Source organism: Corticium candelabrum, chromosome 22 (genome assembly GCF_963422355.1).
Source record: "Corticium candelabrum chromosome 22, ooCorCand1.1, whole genome shotgun sequence".
Taxonomy (NCBI): Eukaryota; Metazoa; Porifera; class Homoscleromorpha; order Homosclerophorida; family Plakinidae; genus Corticium; species Corticium candelabrum.
In genome coordinates, this window is record NC_085106.1 from 3,409,568 (window position 1) to 3,426,546 (window position 16,979).

The window sequence follows — 16,979 nt, forward strand, 5'->3', positions numbered from 1 at the left end:
TTTCTTGGCTTGAAATGTTTGAAAGGACAGTTGGGCTTGAGGCAGCCACTTGGTTGAATCTCAAAGCAACACAACAACTCACTCTTCAACGGCTAAACATTCGACATTCTCACAAGAATGTGAGAAATAGACGAAAGTGTCACCATTCACAGTGATATGCATATGTCTGAACGGACATGCTGATCGAAAGCACGACCCTTGTAGCCACAACGCACAGACAGTGTTGTTACCGAGTGCAGCTTGACTGTGACAGAAAGGGCATTGGTCACCCTGGAATAGAGACGACAGTCAAGACATACAAAAAATAAAAAATAATTTGCATACAAATAATTTATATAAATAAATTATTATTAAATAACAAAAATTAAAAAAATTGTATACAATTAATTTATATAAATTAATTATATGCAAATTATTTATTTATTTATTTATTAATATAAATAAATAGCATACAATTAATTTATATTAATAAATTATTAATCAATAATTCACATGATTGGTGACTATATCAACTGTACCTTCAGACATTCAGTATTATAATAGAAGTAACAATCGTCTCCTTTCGTAGCCATTCGATCGCCTCAACCCTGCAACACATATGAAATACATAAACTAATCGACGTCATGCAACTTCTGTGTTTCACACCACAAAAAGGACACAACAGACAAACAGAGACTTGAAAAGAGTTTAGATGAAAAGTGCGTGGGTGTGGCAGATAGGTGTGTGTGTGTGTGTGTGTGTGTGTGTGTGTGTGTGTGTGTGTGTGTGTGTGTGTGTGTGTGTGTGTGTGTGTGTGTGTGTGTGTGTGTGGTGTATTTACCATTCATGATACATTTGTCATCTGTCAATTGTTTGTCAACCTGTCTGTCAATTGTTTGTCTATGTGTCTGTCCATTGTTTGTCTGTGTCTATCAATTGTTTGTCCACCTGTCTGTCCATTGCTTGCCTGTGTCTATCAATTGTTTGTTCACCTGTCTGTCCATTGCTTGCCTGTGTCTGTCAATTGTTTGTCCACCTGTCTGTCTGTATGTCCATCTGTCTGTCAATTGTTTGTCTGTGTGTCTGTCCATTGTTTGTCTGTGTGTCTGTCCACTGCTTGCCTGTGTCTGTCAATTGTTTGTCCACCTGTCTCTGTCTGTCTGTCTGTCAATTGTTTGTCTATGTGTCTGTCCATTGTTTGTCTGTGTCTGTCAATTGTTTGTCCATCTGTCTATCCATTGTTTGTTTGCTTGTCTGTCAAATATATGTCCATTGTTTGTCTGTCTGTCTGTCCATTGTTTGTATGTCTGTCTGTCAATTGTTTGTCCATCTGTTTTTCTGTCCATCTGTCTGTCCATTGTTTGTCTGTCTGTCCATTTCTGTCCATCTGTCTGTCTGTGTGTCTGTCCATCTGTCTGTCTGTGTGTCTGTCCATCTGTCTGTCTGTGTGTCTATCCATCTGTCTGTCTGTGTGCCTGTCTATCTCTCTGTCTGTGAGTCTGTCCATCTGTCTGTATGAGTCTGTCCATCTGTACATCTGTGTGTCTGTCCATCTGTCCGTCTATCCATCTGTCTGTGACAGTGTCAGTCTATCCGTTTGTCTGCTTATCCGTCACTCTATCAGCAAACACGTGCTACACAATCCAGTCACTGCAATCTGTACCCAATGCTGCTGCTTTGTCCTCCACAACAGCCAACTTCTCATCCTTCACGTTCTCCACTCCTCGTTGCTGTTGATCCCCATCAGCTCCTTGCAGGCGTAGCTCTTGTAAAAAGATTGCCAACCCATTAGCTTCTATAGCAGTCTTCACCAAAGTCAGATGAAGAGTACTTGCAGTCCCTCTCTGTTGATATTCAGTGGCATAATGAAGACATACGACATTCTTTCAAAGAATCAGCCATGCTGGATGATGATCTGTTCCAACAGAAAAGGCAGAAAACAACCATGAAGGAGACTGAAATACCCAGTAGTGGTGAAGACAAGAATCAGACAATTGAGACAGTCAAAACAAGTCTCAATGAAGTCATGGTTGACCTAGAAACTGGACTTGCCCCCAACATGACAAATAATGATGAGTATCTGACAGCTGTTAAAAAGTTTTGTGAAACTACTGGAAATGTTGAGGAAAATCAACACATCCACCGACCAAGCAGCAGCGTTTAGTTTCAGCATTACACACTTTTGGCAGTCATACAGGGATAACAAAGCACAGGCAAAGAATTTGGGTGCAGCCTACAGCCTTCAGCAGATAAAAACACATGAGAAATTCAAGCTCTGTTCCTGCAAAAGCTGGCTGCCCCAGTGTGTTTAGTAGTAGGAGATCAACTCAAACAACTCCTTCTGTCAGTAGGTATGTGATGCCGAAGCGAATACAAAAGATAAAGAGACAGCACAGTCTGTCCGCCAGTATTCAGCAGAACAGCAAAAACGTTGACAGTTTATTATAAACTTTATACTTAGAAGCATGTTTACTATAGATATACAATGTAAGGTATAGATTACGTGTAAGCCCATGCAATGTTCCTGAAGAACTAAAAAGTTAATCTATGTCTACGTGACTATACGTACCGTAGTCTAGCTACTAGTAGTCTGCATATTTTAATAGATAGCTAGCTGTATTACGTGTCCACCAGTTTGAAGAGGTCTCTGGTTGAACAGCTGAAAGTTGGAACAGCTCCTTTTGCGATGCAAGTGCACTGACGCAGATTTCTGCTGAATTATGAACTAAGAAAAATAAGTTATCACAACGTAAGGTAGACGAAACGTCTAGCCTACCTGCTATAGCTACTTTGTGCGTATGTGCTTTGATGGCCTCCGAGTTCGAAAATTACGACGCAGCTACCGCTTCAGCAACGTCAATGGTGTGGCGTCGCAAGGTGCGCAGTAGTCAACGAACGCAAACAACAATACAATCATGTTCGTTCCTTCTGCCAACGTCACGTGCAGATTACAGGTATACGGGACGTTTATCCGGGTACTGAAGAAAGTGGGCCCAAAAAAAAAATTCGCTAGGTGTTGGATGATGCCACGCGCTACTGAAGCGCTACACTAACAAAAGTTTATCACGTGCATTCCAGAGATTAGCACAGCTAGGAAACTACGTGGGGACTGGGGTGTGGCGTTTTCCTTGAGAGTTACCGGATGTACACTGTTCTCAGCAAATCGATAGTGGCACTGAATCATATGGAGAATTAAGAAAACACGCTCATGCCTTAGTGGATTGATTGCCAGGATGTGGATGTGATGAAAAACCACATAATAACATTAATTAACATTACAAAACCACATGCACAACCACATGTTTGTTTGGTTGTAGCTCTACAATTAGTTAAAAGTTTCTATAAAATATGAATACTCATAGTATTACATAAAGAATCGCAAGTACAATATACTGTAGATTGATGTGTTTACTAGCCAATGTTCAGCCAACATTACTGCAAATTCCTAGTTAGAACTTAAGTTAATGTCAAACATGATAATCTGGGAAAGGGTCTCAACAGTGATAGTAATGATTTGTTTACTTCTGGAATTTCTGACCTAGAAACTAGTGAAAGTTTGGTGACCAACCGTTCCTCTAGGTGGCCAAACTGGCGACCAGATTCAAACACATTTTTTGAACCCTGCTGTATATATGCTGTATAATATACTGTATGTATATACTGTATATATACTGTATAATATACTGTATAATATACTGTATATATACTGTATATATGCTGTATAATATACTGCATAATATACTGTATAATATACTGTATAATATACTGTATATGTATAGGTTATAGACCGCTGGCGAGTGTATAAACGAAATACACCCCGCTCCGCCCACGAGTTGGCACAAGGGCTAAGCCCGGGTGCTAACGAGCTGGGCTCAGCGAGATGTATTCGTTTATACACTTGCCAGAAGGTCTATAACCGGCTTGTAGCACCAGCTGAGGCGTTGATATCCTTGTACAAACAATTTACGTCTTGATAAACCAGTAGCCCCAGGCAGTTATACGGCCCGATTTATTGACCGGTCAATATGTAGCGAAAGTGGAATATGTCACTTATTGTAAGCGAATACTGGACACTGATTGGCGCAGACGAAGCTAGGGTGCTACAAATACTGTATAATATACTGTATATATACTGTATAATATGCACTATTATGCAGTATATTATGCAGTATATTATACAGTCTAGATACAGTATATATACACTATATTATACAGTACATTATACGGTGTATTATACAGCATATAATACAGTATATTATACAGTATATTATACAGTATATTATACTGTATATTATATAGTATGCTATACAGTCTATATACAGTATATTATACAGTATATTATACAGTATATTATACAGTATATTATACAGTATATATACAGTATATATACACTATATTATACAGTATATTATACAGCACATAATACAGTATATTATACAGTATATTATACAGTATATATACACTATATTATACAGTATATTATACAGCACATAATACAGTATATTATACAGTATATTATACAGTATATATACACTATATTATACAGTATATTATACAGCATATAATACAGTATATTATACAGTATATTATACAACATATTATACAGTATATTATACAGTATATATACAGTATATTATACAGTATATATACAGTATATTATACAGTATATTATACAGTATATTATACAGTATATTATACAGTATATTATGCAGTATATTATGCAGTATATTATACAACATATATACTATTAAAATATATATACAAATATATAGATACATATGTATGCATGCATGTATGTATGTATGTATGTATGTATGTATGTATGTATGTATGTATGTATGTATGTATGTATGTGGCTCAATTGGTTAGAGTGTGCAGTTGGAGATTGGCAACATCCGGGACCTTCATGTCAGAGTTTGAGTGCGGGAGCGCCACATACATAAATTCCCTTGGGCAAGGAACTAACATACAATTGCCCCTCTCTCCGGAGTGTCATTCTGTCCAGCAAGTATGAAGTATGAAGTACAGCAAGTATGACGTACCTAGTGCCGTGGCCGAGAAGGGTCATGCAAGGTCGGTTTTTTGCAAGGTCGGCTTTTTGCAAGGTCGGCTTTTTGCAAGGTCGGCTTTTTGCAAGGTCGGCTTTTTGCAAGGTCGGCTTTTTGCAAGGTCGGCTTTTTGCAAGGTCGGCTTTTTGCAGTGACAAGCTACTGCCGTGATACTGTGACTGTTTGTATTTACGTTGCTAGTCTGAAAAGAACTGCTCTAGCTGTTGTAGGGTGCCAATACGGTGTCGCCCACGCGTTTCTCACGCCTCCTCCCCGCAATGTTTTCTTTCTGACGACACTCACGCAGTGATTGTTCAAAGGGAACGGTCTGAGACGTGAAAATGGCTCGCTAGATTTGATACTTTTATGGAGATGTAGTATCTTGCTGAGTTTCGTGGCTGTTTACGAGCAATTTGTGTAGAACTCTGCAAGAGCATTTCGTGTAACACGCACGTTTCCTGGCAACCATTTGCCACCCAAGTCTGATATCCAACACCTGGCTGCTCTGTAATTCAATCTAGCTAAGTCAGCCAACACCCTCAACACACAGTCACTGCACATGTTTCTACACAGTCGACCTGGCAAGTGCGTTATTTGCGTAGGCGAGGTCAAAATTTATTTTCTAATATCCGGGGATTATGCGCTTGCTGCAGAGGAGACGCCTGATCGTTTTAGCAAAAACCAGGACCGTTACAACCAGCAACGTGCGCTGAAACTATGGATATTGTTAAATGTCTATCATTTGTACGAGTTTGACTGGAATCAGCTGCGTTTCAGATGGGAAGGAGCGCGAACACCTCCGGGGGTGGTAGGTGACTTCTTTGTCTGTGCACTTTTGTCTCTTGGGCTATTTCTGTTTGAAATCGCATGTAACAAGTAGAAGACACGAATTAACGTTACTGGTGATTTTATGATGTTGTGTGCACTGGCGTTTTTCACCAATTCAGGTGTAGCAAAGCGGCCCACCTAGCGACCGTGGTCACGCACGGAGAAGTGTGTAGAGACCACATTTCTGCGCCTGAGCAGTAGTTGGCGGGCTTCTCGATTTGCAATCGATTAGAGCTGATTATCTTGTGTCTGTTCAGTGACTTTCTTGATCTGGGTCGCGTTTCTAGTTGTGTAGTTGTATTTACCAATAGTTCTTGGATTTTATTTACTGCAACAGGTAGGTGACAACTATGCCTACTCTTATTGCCGTTTTCTAACTTTGACAATAAAATTTGTATTGCAAGAATAGTCCTAGATTTTCCAGTGTTTATCAACACTAAAATGAGCAGGTGGAAGAGAGGAGAGGATGTTCACCCAGGGAGGAATTGTGTGTCATATAGTGTTTGTGGAGGCAGATTTCGTCATCCAGACAACTGGAATGAAGAATTCAAGGGGTAGATCATGACGTCATCTCAGCTTGATATGCAGTCTTGCTTGTTTCCAAAGTGTAGTAGATAGTTGAAAAGAAAGTGGGAAATTTTTTGCATATGTGTGCAAATGGATGCAGATGTGCCAAGAGAATTTGAGGAAGAAGAGCCCTCATCATCTGATTCTTTGTCGCCAAGTATCTATTGACTGTTGTGGCTTTCATGCTATCATTGTACTCATGTGTTCATCATTTGTGCGACCAGAAGAAAGTCCATTTTACTCCTTCAAAAATCCAAATTTATCAGAGAGAGAGTCATTTCCTAGAGGCTGTTGAAATAAATTTTAATTTATTTATTCTAAATAAATGTTTTGTAATGAGTTGTAGACTATCTTAACAACAACAGCAATAATAATAATTATTATTATTATCCCAGGTAAAAATAATAATGAAAATAATTAATAATGACAATAATAATGAGAAATTATAATAATAAATAATGTATATGCACACAAACAAGTTCTGTGTACTATGTCTTCATGAGATGTTGTGTCATTTCAAGGTTACTGAGATGTTGCAGAGCTCATTTGACAGCAAAGACCTGGAAAGATCTACTCCAACTAACGTGAAATCACTTGATAGAATTGAGACACGGAGTACTTCAAGTTATTGTCTTTGCTTGGTTCATAAGCTTGCGTGTGCAATGTTTGTGTTATGGAGTTTTATGAATGTTAGAGCGGTGACCATACACTGAACTTACATAGTTTGAGTCTATTTACTGTAGATGTTTCTTTACATGCACGTTAATTTCTTCTAGAGGTCTTTGGTCCCACTTGCGAGCACAGATGAGTGACCAGTGGATTTCAAAATTTCAAGAGCTAATCGATGGTGGATGGATATGTCCCAACGATGAACTGAAAATGTGCACTATTATTCCGTTTTGGTTACAGCGTTCTAAATGCGTTTATGTACAGGTGTTGTTTTTGGTATGCATTCACTGGCGTTCTAGAAGCAGAACTGGACGCATTTCGTCAGTGGTGGAACACCCACAGAATGAGGAAGACGAAAACTGGGCAATGTCCCGGCGGCATTCCAGAGGATATCTTTGCTTTGCCTCAGCTAACCGGTGCGCATGATGAATTGTTTGTAATTGCTAATATATAGTGTCTAAAGCATGTACCTGTTATAATTGTGTGTGTGTGTGTGTGTGTGTGTGTGTGTGTGTGTGTGTGTGTGTGTGTGTGTGTGTGTGTGTGTGTGTGTGTGTGTGTGTGTGTGTGTGTGTGTGTGTGTGTGTGTGTGTGTGTGTGTGTGTGTGTGTGTGTGTGTGTGTGTGTGTGTGTGTGTGTGTGTGTGTGTGTGTGTGTGTGTGTGTGTGTGTGTGTGTGTGTGTGTGTGTGTGTGTGTGTGTGTGTGTGTGTGTGTGTGTGTGTGTGTGTGTGTGTGTGTGTGTGTGTGTGTGTGTGTGTGTGTGTGTGTGTGTGTGTGTGTGTGTGTGTGTGTGTGTGTGTGTGTGTGTGTGTGTGTGTGTGTGTGTGTGTGTGTGTGTGTGTGTGTGTGTGTGTGTGTGTGTGTGTGTGTGTGTGTGTGTGTGTGTGTGTGTGTGTGTGTGTGTGTGTGTGTGTGTGTGTGTGTGTGTGTGTGTGTGTGTGTGTGTGTGTGTGTGTGTGTGTGTGTGTGTGTGTGTGTGTGTGTGTGTGTGTGTGTGTGTGTGTGTGTGTGTGTGTGTGTGTGTGTGTGTGTGTGTGTGTGTGTGTGTGTGTGTGTGTGTGTGTGTGTGTGTGTGTGTGTGTGTGTGTGTGTGTGTGTGTGTCATTAGTTTAGACCGTCTTTGTGGCCAGAGGCTACAAGATGGAGGGTATCATCATCAACGATGCCCTACTTGTGCGTGTGTGTTTTACAGGAACGCAGGACTACTTGTGCCCTATTGATTCTGAGGTGTTTGGCGAGGCTTATGAGCAACTGGCCTCTGTTGAGCCTAGCTTCTATAGCCAAAAGTTTGAAGACGCCGCTCAGAGTTGTCTTAGTGTGATGGGAATCAGAGCTGCAGACATAGCTTCAGAAAACTGTGTGATGGTTTATAAATTTTTAATAGCGTTCATTGAATATATGCACAGTAATTAGTTCTGGCAACAAAGTATAGCAATTCTCTTCTTTTTTTTGGTCAATTGTGGGCGTGGTCAGAAAGTTGTTTAACTAAGAAGGGGAGCCAAGCTGCATCCTATGCAAGAATAAATGACACACGCACACACGCGAACGCACATGTAATGTGTATGTACCGTAAGTGTAGTCACAATCACTGAATGCAAGATCGAACAACGAGATCACACCGCTTCTGATTTTGAAAGATGACTTTGGCATATTAATTAATACGCACAAATCAACGTCGTACGCAGAGATTGTCAGTGTAAAGAGAATCAAAAAGCCTTTACAATATTGAAACTGGTAGATTCATACATAAATTCTTACATAGTATGACACTGCGTCTAGAGACATAGAGACTAAGGGTGCGTTCGAATACTAGTTCTAGAACTGGAATTGTAGGGGGGGGGGGGGGGGAGTATAGCGTTCGATTGGTAGTTCTGACAGTTCTAGAACTGTCAGAACAGTTCTAGCAGTTCTGCCTAGCGAGCTGGAATTGTTGGAACTGTCACGCCCTAAATGCAAAATTCCCGGGTTGACGAAGTGAAATGACGGGTACAGATGCTGAGGCCGTTGTGGACCTTCTTGTTTGTTATAACGAACACTTGTGGCGACCATTGGCTTGCAGAACACCAGAAGAACGACATTTGGGACTGATTACAGTGACCTTCTTGGCGCGAGCAGCTCCAAAAAACCGAAAGCGAAAGCACTGCTGATGTTCGAACAGACTACAACAAATGGAGTCGAAACGTCATGCTACTTCGAATTGACGCTAACCGGAAGTATGAGTCTTTGCGCATGCTCAACTTGCTGACAGTTCTAAGCGTTCGATTGCTAGCAAGAGTTCCAACAGTTCTGGCAGTTCCAGTTCTAGAACTGGAACTAGTATTCGAACGCACCCTTAGTCTGCCCGAAAGGTGGCACGCGCCCCTCGCGCCCATGCCTGGATCCGCCCCTGGAAACATGTAGAAACATGCAGTGTGTTGAGGTTGTTGGCTGACTTAGCTAGATTGAATTACAGAGCAGCCAGGTGTTGGATATCAGACTTGGGTGGCAAATGGTTGCCAGGAAACGTGCGTGTTACACGAAATGCTCTTGCAGAGTTCTACACAAATTGCTCGTAAACAGCCACGAAACTCAGCAAGATACTACATCTCCATAAAAGTATCAAATCTAGCGAGCCATTTTCACGTCTCAGACCGTTCCCTTTGAACAATCACTGCGTGAGTGTCGTCAAAAAGAAAACATTGCGGGGAGGAGGCGTGAGAAATGCGTGGGCGAGACCATATTGGCACCGTATTGGCACCCTACAACAGCTAGAGCAGTTCTTTCAGACTAGCAACGTAAATACAAACAGTCACAGTATCACGGCAGTAGCTTGTCACTGCAAAAAGCCGACCTTGCAAAAAGCCGACCTTGCATGACCCTTCTCGGCCACGGCACCTTGCAAAAACCCGACCTTGCAAAAAACTGACCTTGCAAAAAACCGACCTTGCATGACCCTTCTCGGCCACGGCAACCTAGTGACATGATAGAGTCACTGAGTGACTGTTGAAAGTTTAGAGTATAGCAAGTTTAGTCATTGCAGTATCAAACCTGGGCCTTAGAGGCTCTTGTATGTACGTATGTACAAACAAAAAAATGTATGTATGTATGTGTAATTTCACACAAAATTAGATTTGCCACCTAAAGTAAACAATTCGATGCATGCATGTACACACTGCATGTCGATGTACAGTTGAATTTACCTAAGTAATGCTGAAACTGACCAAAAATAATTTTAAAAATAAAAAGATTATATCTATTATGGATCACATGACCTGCCGTCCAATTTACTTGAATTCGATCTGTAGAGAAAGCAGCTGTAGCTAGACGACGTTCAAAACTGTGAGCCCTTTGAAAAACTTTCAATTCGCTACACCGTAGTCTTGATAATGTCTGTGGTGGTCACTAATCTTGGTCGAGGCTCATTTTACAGCGATCACCGTCGTGTGGTCCCGATATGGAGTCCCTTCTCAATGTAGCCATCAATCGGTGCCGAATTGTGTGTGTATCTGTAAGAAACTGTTGTAACTGTAAGCGATGCGTTCTAAACGTCGCCTTGGTGGGTTTAGTTGTCGCGCGGAACGCCTACCCACCACACCCACGCTCACCGTAACTCAGACCCCAAAAATCGCCGGGGCCTGCATGGTCCCCACCCAGCCAGCCGTCTCTCCAGCCTTCCGTGACCCAATGCTTAGACTGTACAATCAGGTAAGCTCGAACCAGTGTCACTGGTAGATAATCATATCTGTCAAGTTGTGCCATATTTACCCTGAACTGTGCAATCAATGTTTTGTGTTTTAACTACCTTCACAAACGTTCGAGACTATATTTTTAGTCTACTGCTCTAAGAACATGCTGTGAACGCTTTCACTTTGTTACCATCTTCTACTGGTGACTTTGTTCCATGCAAAGCTAAAATAATTCGAGTTCCTTACCTACCTGTTGATATGCCTGCTTTTGGAAATTTTTACAAGAACTATAGATATCTGGCATATGCACTTACAGGGTAGCAGTGTCAAGAGAGGATCGTTCTAGCACGACTCTGGCAAGTTTGGTTGCATACGAGGCAAGACAGTTTCCTACTGGATACAAAATGTGACTTAAACTGGTGGTCTTCAGACTTGCCATTAATATTGTCGATTTGACAAGTTGTGACGCCAGGAGATTATTTAGTCGCTTGAGACAGTTGAAGAGCTATTGCAGGTCTACAATAAAAGAGGAGAGATTAAATGGCTTGGCACTTATGCTCACACACAAGGTCACTATTGTGTCCATTCCAGCTGTAGTATGCATTCGCAGCAAAATATCCTCGAATGTTATGACTTACTTTAAATTACGGCAAAATTCACGCTACTGTTATAATTCCAACCACTTCATTACTCTTATTATCCATCAAGACTGAGTCGATCAGTAAGTTATGTCATCTCTAACATCAGTTAGTAACTAATTTAATTAACTAACTAGACACATTAGGCTGATTGACGTCCAGCAGCGAGTTTGGTGATGTCAATTAATTGTGTAATTAAACAAATTTCAATGCCATAATTAACATATTTTCTTAGATTGCCTTCTATAAGTTTAGAAATGGGCGTGAGTAGGCTGGAATGATTGTGCTCCCTACTGCAAAATTTGGAATCCGCGCCTGAATTAAAATCCTACAATTTTAGAGACTCAGCAACATCACTGAAACGTAAGACGTAGAAGTAAGTCATTGTCAAAGCAGTTAATTCGTCAGCGGGCGTGGCGAAAGAGTCCGTCCTAGCTAGACATGTACAAACCCGTCCAAGCTAGACATGTACAAAATTCTAAGTTGATGAACGTGGTTCTTACCGTTCCAGTAGCTTAATTGCGGCGTCTGTATTGTTCCTTAGAGTGTGAACTTGTCCAAACAAGTAACACAAATTGTAGATATATCTGCAAACCACTACTGTTAGGTCTAGGGATGTAGTTATCACGTGATTGGCCACTAATCACGTGGTTTCTGTCTTACTCAGATATAGACGCAGTGTTTCCGTTTAATTTAAATGATTATAAAGCAAATCGCGTCCTCGGGCTAAAATTGTGACCCCAGACAAAGTTATTAATTAATAATTACCGGTATTGTAACATTATAAAATATGACAGCGTTCCTAGAACTTGAAGAAATATCGTACTCGTAATGAATCCTGTTTGCATGTATAATTCAACGCTTACATTTTAACCTCTGCGTCAATTCACAGTAGTTTATGCTCAGTCTAGAGCTTGCATGTTCGACACGCATGCAAGCAAATCGAATCAGTTTGAAATGCAATACTATATACATGTATGTATACAGTACGAATCCGTTCACATCGTGTGTCGACGTGTTACTTGCGTTATCGCCTTCTCGGTGCAAACTGTGTCGACAAAGTTTTTGTCATAAAGACTTTGTCACGTGTTGCTATAATTATAGCATGTGCTAAATTCTCACGAGAGCGGATGTCGCCAATTATCTACAGGTGTGGCAATGACGCACAGGATAATTAAAGACACGCATATATACTCTAGTGTTACAATGTCTAAAAGATAAAACAACTAAACATCAAAAATATTACATGACGCTAATACCGTGCCAGTTTGATTGCTTGAGAAAGCTATGAAGTTACCAATGATAAATGGTTTTTGTAAAGTTGATGTCTCTTGATGTGCAGCCTGACATGACAATTTACCAAAACTGATCTGGTCATGTCACAACTGTTTTGATCACAGCAAACAGAGGATCATGATCTAGGCTCCCGCAATTTTTCTCCAACCAATCCATGTCTTTGCTTGTTTCTTTTGTGTCAGAAATAAAGCCTTCGATTGGTTTCGGATTTTTAAGATTCAAAGGTTGTACATCAACCGTCACGTCTGCTCTTTGAGCCGATGGTATAAACACAATTTCATCGATTTTTTGAAATCCCGCCTTTTTGGCCATGCGTCTATGACTCACATCATAATCTGACCAGCATGTACATGTAATAGACTTAAGGTCATGTTGTACTGTGACCTCTAGAGGCCAAACGTCTTTCTTCTCTACGTTAAAATCTCCTCCGAGAATAACCGGTACGTCGTCACAAGACAGCTTATTATCTGTAGCAAAACGCACACGAAACGTATCGATAGCTATCACGAGATTCTCAAAGTATTCTCTCTTTTTCTTAAGCGTCTTTGCCTTTGACTGTGGTCCATGCCAGCTGACTACCATAATGTAGTAATCTTTTTCTCCAGCAGAAGCAGGATTGCTTTCACGGTATTTGAAAACCTCGACCGACATTCTACTTATGTCAATCTCAACAACAGAGCCAGGCGTATACGGTAGAGCGTCCCGGTGCTTCCTGAGATCGAATAGCATCGCTTCATACTTTTTCGAGTTGTAGAAAATGTTGGCGTCTGTGTTTGGTCCCACGTCTTGCACTTTTGAGTAGCCTTTATCATCATCATCATCATCATCGTCGTCGTCGTCATCATCATCATGATCATCATCATGATCATCATCATGATTATCATCATGATCATCATCATGATCATCATCATCATCATCATCATCATCATCATCATCATCATCATCATCATCATCATCATCATCATCATCATCATCATCATCATGATCATCATCATCATCATCATCATCATCATCATCATCATCATGATCATCATCATCATCATCATCATCATGATCATCATCATCATCATCATCATGATCATCATGATCATCATCATGATCATCATCATCATCATCATCATGATCATCATCATCATCATCATCATCATGATCATCATCATGATCATCATCATGATCATCATCATCATCATCATCATCATCATCTTCATCATCATCATCATCATCATCATGATCATCATCATCATCATCATCATCATCATCATCATCATCATCATCATCATCATCATCATCATCATCATCATCATCATCATCATCATCATCATCATCATCATCATCATCATCATGATCATCATCATCATCATCATCATCATCATCATCATCATCATCATCATCATCATCATCATCATCATCATCATCATCATCATCATCATGATCATCATCATCAGTAGCAGCAGCAGCTTCTTTGACGGCTCGTTTCGCGGTCAGTCCCTTCAGTTCTTGCACGAGAATAAAGTCTACTCCATTTCTCTTCGCTATGCGAATTATCCGCTCCACACTTTCGTGTCGCAATGCAGCGAAACCTTTTGCTGTTGGTCCGTAACAGTTCAACGTTGCAACTTTGGTACATGGAAACCAAGCAGCGACTGTACTAGTGTAAAGTAGTGGTTCTTCCTTTTGGCTTGCTGATGCCATACGTTTTTGAGATCACGTGCAACAAGTAATCACCTAGTCAGTAAGGATTTCTTTGTTAGTCCAACGATCACGACGCTGCTTTGAAGTCAGCAACGGTTTAGAGCTCGCGCGTCTAGGTGAGATCTGCAACATACGCAGAGTTAGTTAGAGAATACCACGCGTGTATACGCATCTCGTTCTTTTAGACAAATGTGTTCAATCACCTGCTTTCTTGATTGCTTTCTTGTGTCAACTAAAACGTTTGCTGGCAGGTTCTGCAATCGAATGATCGCATTGAGTAAACAAGTGTGTCTAGAACGCGAGCAGTAAGAGTCAGAACAAACCAGATAAATAAGGAAAATGACGTAATCGATTGTTGTGTTCTTGAGACAATAGGAATTTCGAAATATGTATACTCTAATACAAAGCACACTAAGAACTACAAACGTCGTATCAACTCAACTCGCACTCTGTCTCTTACTCTATGTAGCACCGTTTATATACCTGTTAGTTAGACGTTCTAGAAACATCTAGAGAGCTAAGGTAACTACCTAGTACCGGAACTAACTGGTTATAGCTACTACGTGTCAATGTTCCGGAAGTTTCCAGAACATCGATGTGTAAGCAAAAGGACGTAATCGATGTTAATTAAGGAAACTGTCGTAATCGATGTAAGAAAAATGACGTAATCGTGACTAATCGCTGAAATGTTAACTAAACTGTGCACACGTAATGGTAACCTTGTACGTTGTTATTTATGTAGTACTACGGGCATCTTCTGTGGCTTTTTGTAGCGTCTTTTTGTACAGTGCTAGCTGACATAGATCGTAGCTGTTAACAAAGAGCGACTGCATGCAAAATTAGCACAAGAGCAAACTCATCACATGGTTGAGTAAAATTCTACAAGCTAACTTCTCGTACAGACCGTATCATAAACATGCATTAATTAATTAATTTAATGTAATGTAATTAATTAATTAACATACATGCAGTCCCTATGCTGATCGAACGGCAAACGTTGCAAAACTAATACTCAAAATATCATCGGTTTTTGTATATCTTTGATAATTTGAAGCGATTATTGGTGAAAATTGGCAAAATGTTTGCATAAATGTGTGAAGCATTGAAAGTTTCTATTATATATATATATATTCTCACCATAACTGGTGTAGAACGAATGAGCAAGAGAACAACTGGGTACAAGCGGAAGGTTTAGCACTTTAGCACTTTAGTGCTTCTTCATTCCAACAGTACGGAAGCCGGTAGCGGCGGATTGATATCAGTCCGCCGTTCTCGGCTGCACTGATATCAATAGACAGAAATAGTGTTGCGCGCGTTATCAAATGTGTAAAATTTATATAATATCAATGCCACAATCATTGGTTAATATTAATGTACTGCAAAATAACGTGCGCTATTCTAGATACAATGGACACGTTACCGCCTTGTATTCTCGTTGTATTCTAAATAAATGAACTGTGGAACGTGTGTGCGCGCTCTTCGATCAGCAGCTAAGGGGACCCCAGTTTGGGATCTTTGTTTGCTGCACGTCATGGAAACGGTACTAATCGACTTTCCAGTGAACTGGATACGAGTAGCCCTTGACTCTTCTGATGCGATGATTGTTGGTGCACTAAAATCTTATTGGTATGTTTAAATAATTAATTAAATTGATTAATCTAATATATAAAGCTCAAATTGTCTGTCTGTGTGTGTGTGTGTGTGTGTGTGTGTGCATGTTCGCGTTTGGCGGTCACGTCTTTTGTCCGTTCGCAACCGAAATCGGCACGCACACTCGGCATGCACAGGGGAAGGTTTACGTAAAAAAATTTAAAAAATTATGCACCGGGTCCCCTCTCGAGGGGTCGACCCCCGCCTAAAATTTCTCGACGACGCAAACGCTACACATTCCGGTTCATTCGAACACACGCCCGCACCGGTCCCGTGTAGACCCTATGCATCGCCGTCCTTCGCAAAGCTTCGAGCGATCGAATATCTCTTGCCGACGAAACTTACTCTTCTATCGCTTGCGTTTCTCTCCAAATTCTGATTGCATTTGCACCGAATCCAACCTACACGTTTTCTGCAGCAAGCGCTACACGGAGAGTGTGTCGATTTCTATCGAAACAAGCGCGAAGAGCAAGATTCGAATTCATTCAGAATATCCGGGACCTCGCAACAAAGATGCACGTGACGTGTCCACAGACCTACACGTACCTTTACACTACAGTATCTTGCCCGTACGAAGGACGGGCCATGGATCCTAGTTAATAATAATTACAAAATTAGACAAATACACACATGCACACATTTAGTTGTAGATGTGTTCAGTAATGATGTAGTCGTTATTGTAGAGTTATACATTGCAGAAATTTTCAAAAGATAATTTTAAACTTAATGCAGGACTGAAAAACGTCCTTGGATTGAATTATTGTGTGAATTCATGTTATTCTGTTCCTGCTGTGTATGAAATCTCTACAATAACTAATATATCACATACGTGGGTAAGTGGTCATCTGTGTGTGTGTGTGTGTGTGTGTACACACACACACACACACACACACACACACACACACACACACACACACACACACACACACACACACACACAATACA

The 16,979-nt window shown here is 40.6% G+C and overlaps 3 protein-coding genes across 9 annotated transcripts in view; 1 reads left to right on the forward strand and 2 right to left on the reverse strand.

The window, feature by feature from the left end:
- Positions 1–1,936, reverse strand: part of LOC134197372 (zinc finger CCCH domain-containing protein 11A-like) — a 5,553-nt gene extending 3,617 nt beyond the window's left edge. Inside the window, exons 1-5 of one of the 2 annotated variants that reach the window (XM_062666686.1) lie at positions 1,812–1,899; positions 1,644–1,745; positions 519–587; positions 151–270; positions 1–92 (exon numbers count right to left, since the gene is read on the reverse strand). The exon at positions 1–92 is cut by the window's left edge and continues 56 nt beyond it. In XM_062666686.1, the coding sequence (XP_062522670.1) occupies positions 1–92; positions 151–270; positions 519–572 (266 nt within the window). In that variant the 5' untranslated portion in view covers positions 573–587; positions 1,644–1,745; positions 1,812–1,899. Of the gene's footprint in view, positions 93–150; positions 271–518; positions 588–1,643 lie in introns of both variants that reach the window. The other variant, XM_062666685.1, reaches the window with a different exon arrangement.
- A 2,965-nt stretch (positions 1,937–4,901) lies between these two features.
- LOC134197508 (uncharacterized) lies at positions 4,902–8,805 on the forward strand. 5 transcript variants are annotated; one of them, XM_062666846.1, is made up of 5 exons: positions 5,081–5,836; positions 6,945–7,038; positions 7,200–7,304; positions 7,357–7,508; positions 8,286–8,805. In XM_062666846.1, the coding sequence occupies exons 3-5, from the start codon at positions 7,228–7,230 to the stop codon at positions 8,504–8,506; spliced, it is 450 nt and encodes a 149-aa protein (XP_062522830.1). In that variant the 5' UTR covers positions 5,081–5,836; positions 6,945–7,038; positions 7,200–7,227; the 3' UTR covers positions 8,507–8,805. The 5 variants fall into 5 exon arrangements, with proteins under 5 accessions (XP_062522831.1, XP_062522827.1, XP_062522830.1 ...); XM_062666844.1 differs by having other exon boundaries at positions 6,945–7,112; positions 8,286–8,804; XM_062666843.1 differs by lacking the exon at positions 5,081–5,836 and adding an exon at positions 4,925–5,053 and having other exon boundaries at positions 6,945–7,304; positions 8,286–8,802.
- Positions 8,806–12,585: 3,780 nt separating this feature from the next.
- On the reverse strand, positions 12,586–14,971 carry LOC134197604 (thrombospondin-2-like). Of its 2 annotated transcripts, XM_062666948.1 has the most exons (3): positions 14,708–14,971; positions 14,588–14,638; positions 12,586–14,507 (listed from the first exon to the last, which is right to left on the reverse strand). In XM_062666948.1, exon 3 carries the CDS (start codon positions 14,382–14,384, stop codon positions 12,771–12,773), a length of 1,614 nt encoding a protein of 537 aa, XP_062522932.1. In that variant the 5' UTR covers positions 14,385–14,507; positions 14,588–14,638; positions 14,708–14,971; the 3' UTR covers positions 12,586–12,770. The 2 variants fall into 2 exon arrangements, with proteins under 2 accessions (XP_062522932.1, XP_062522933.1); XM_062666949.1 differs by having other exon boundaries at positions 14,588–14,971.
- Between the last annotated feature and the right edge of the window lie 2,008 nt (positions 14,972–16,979).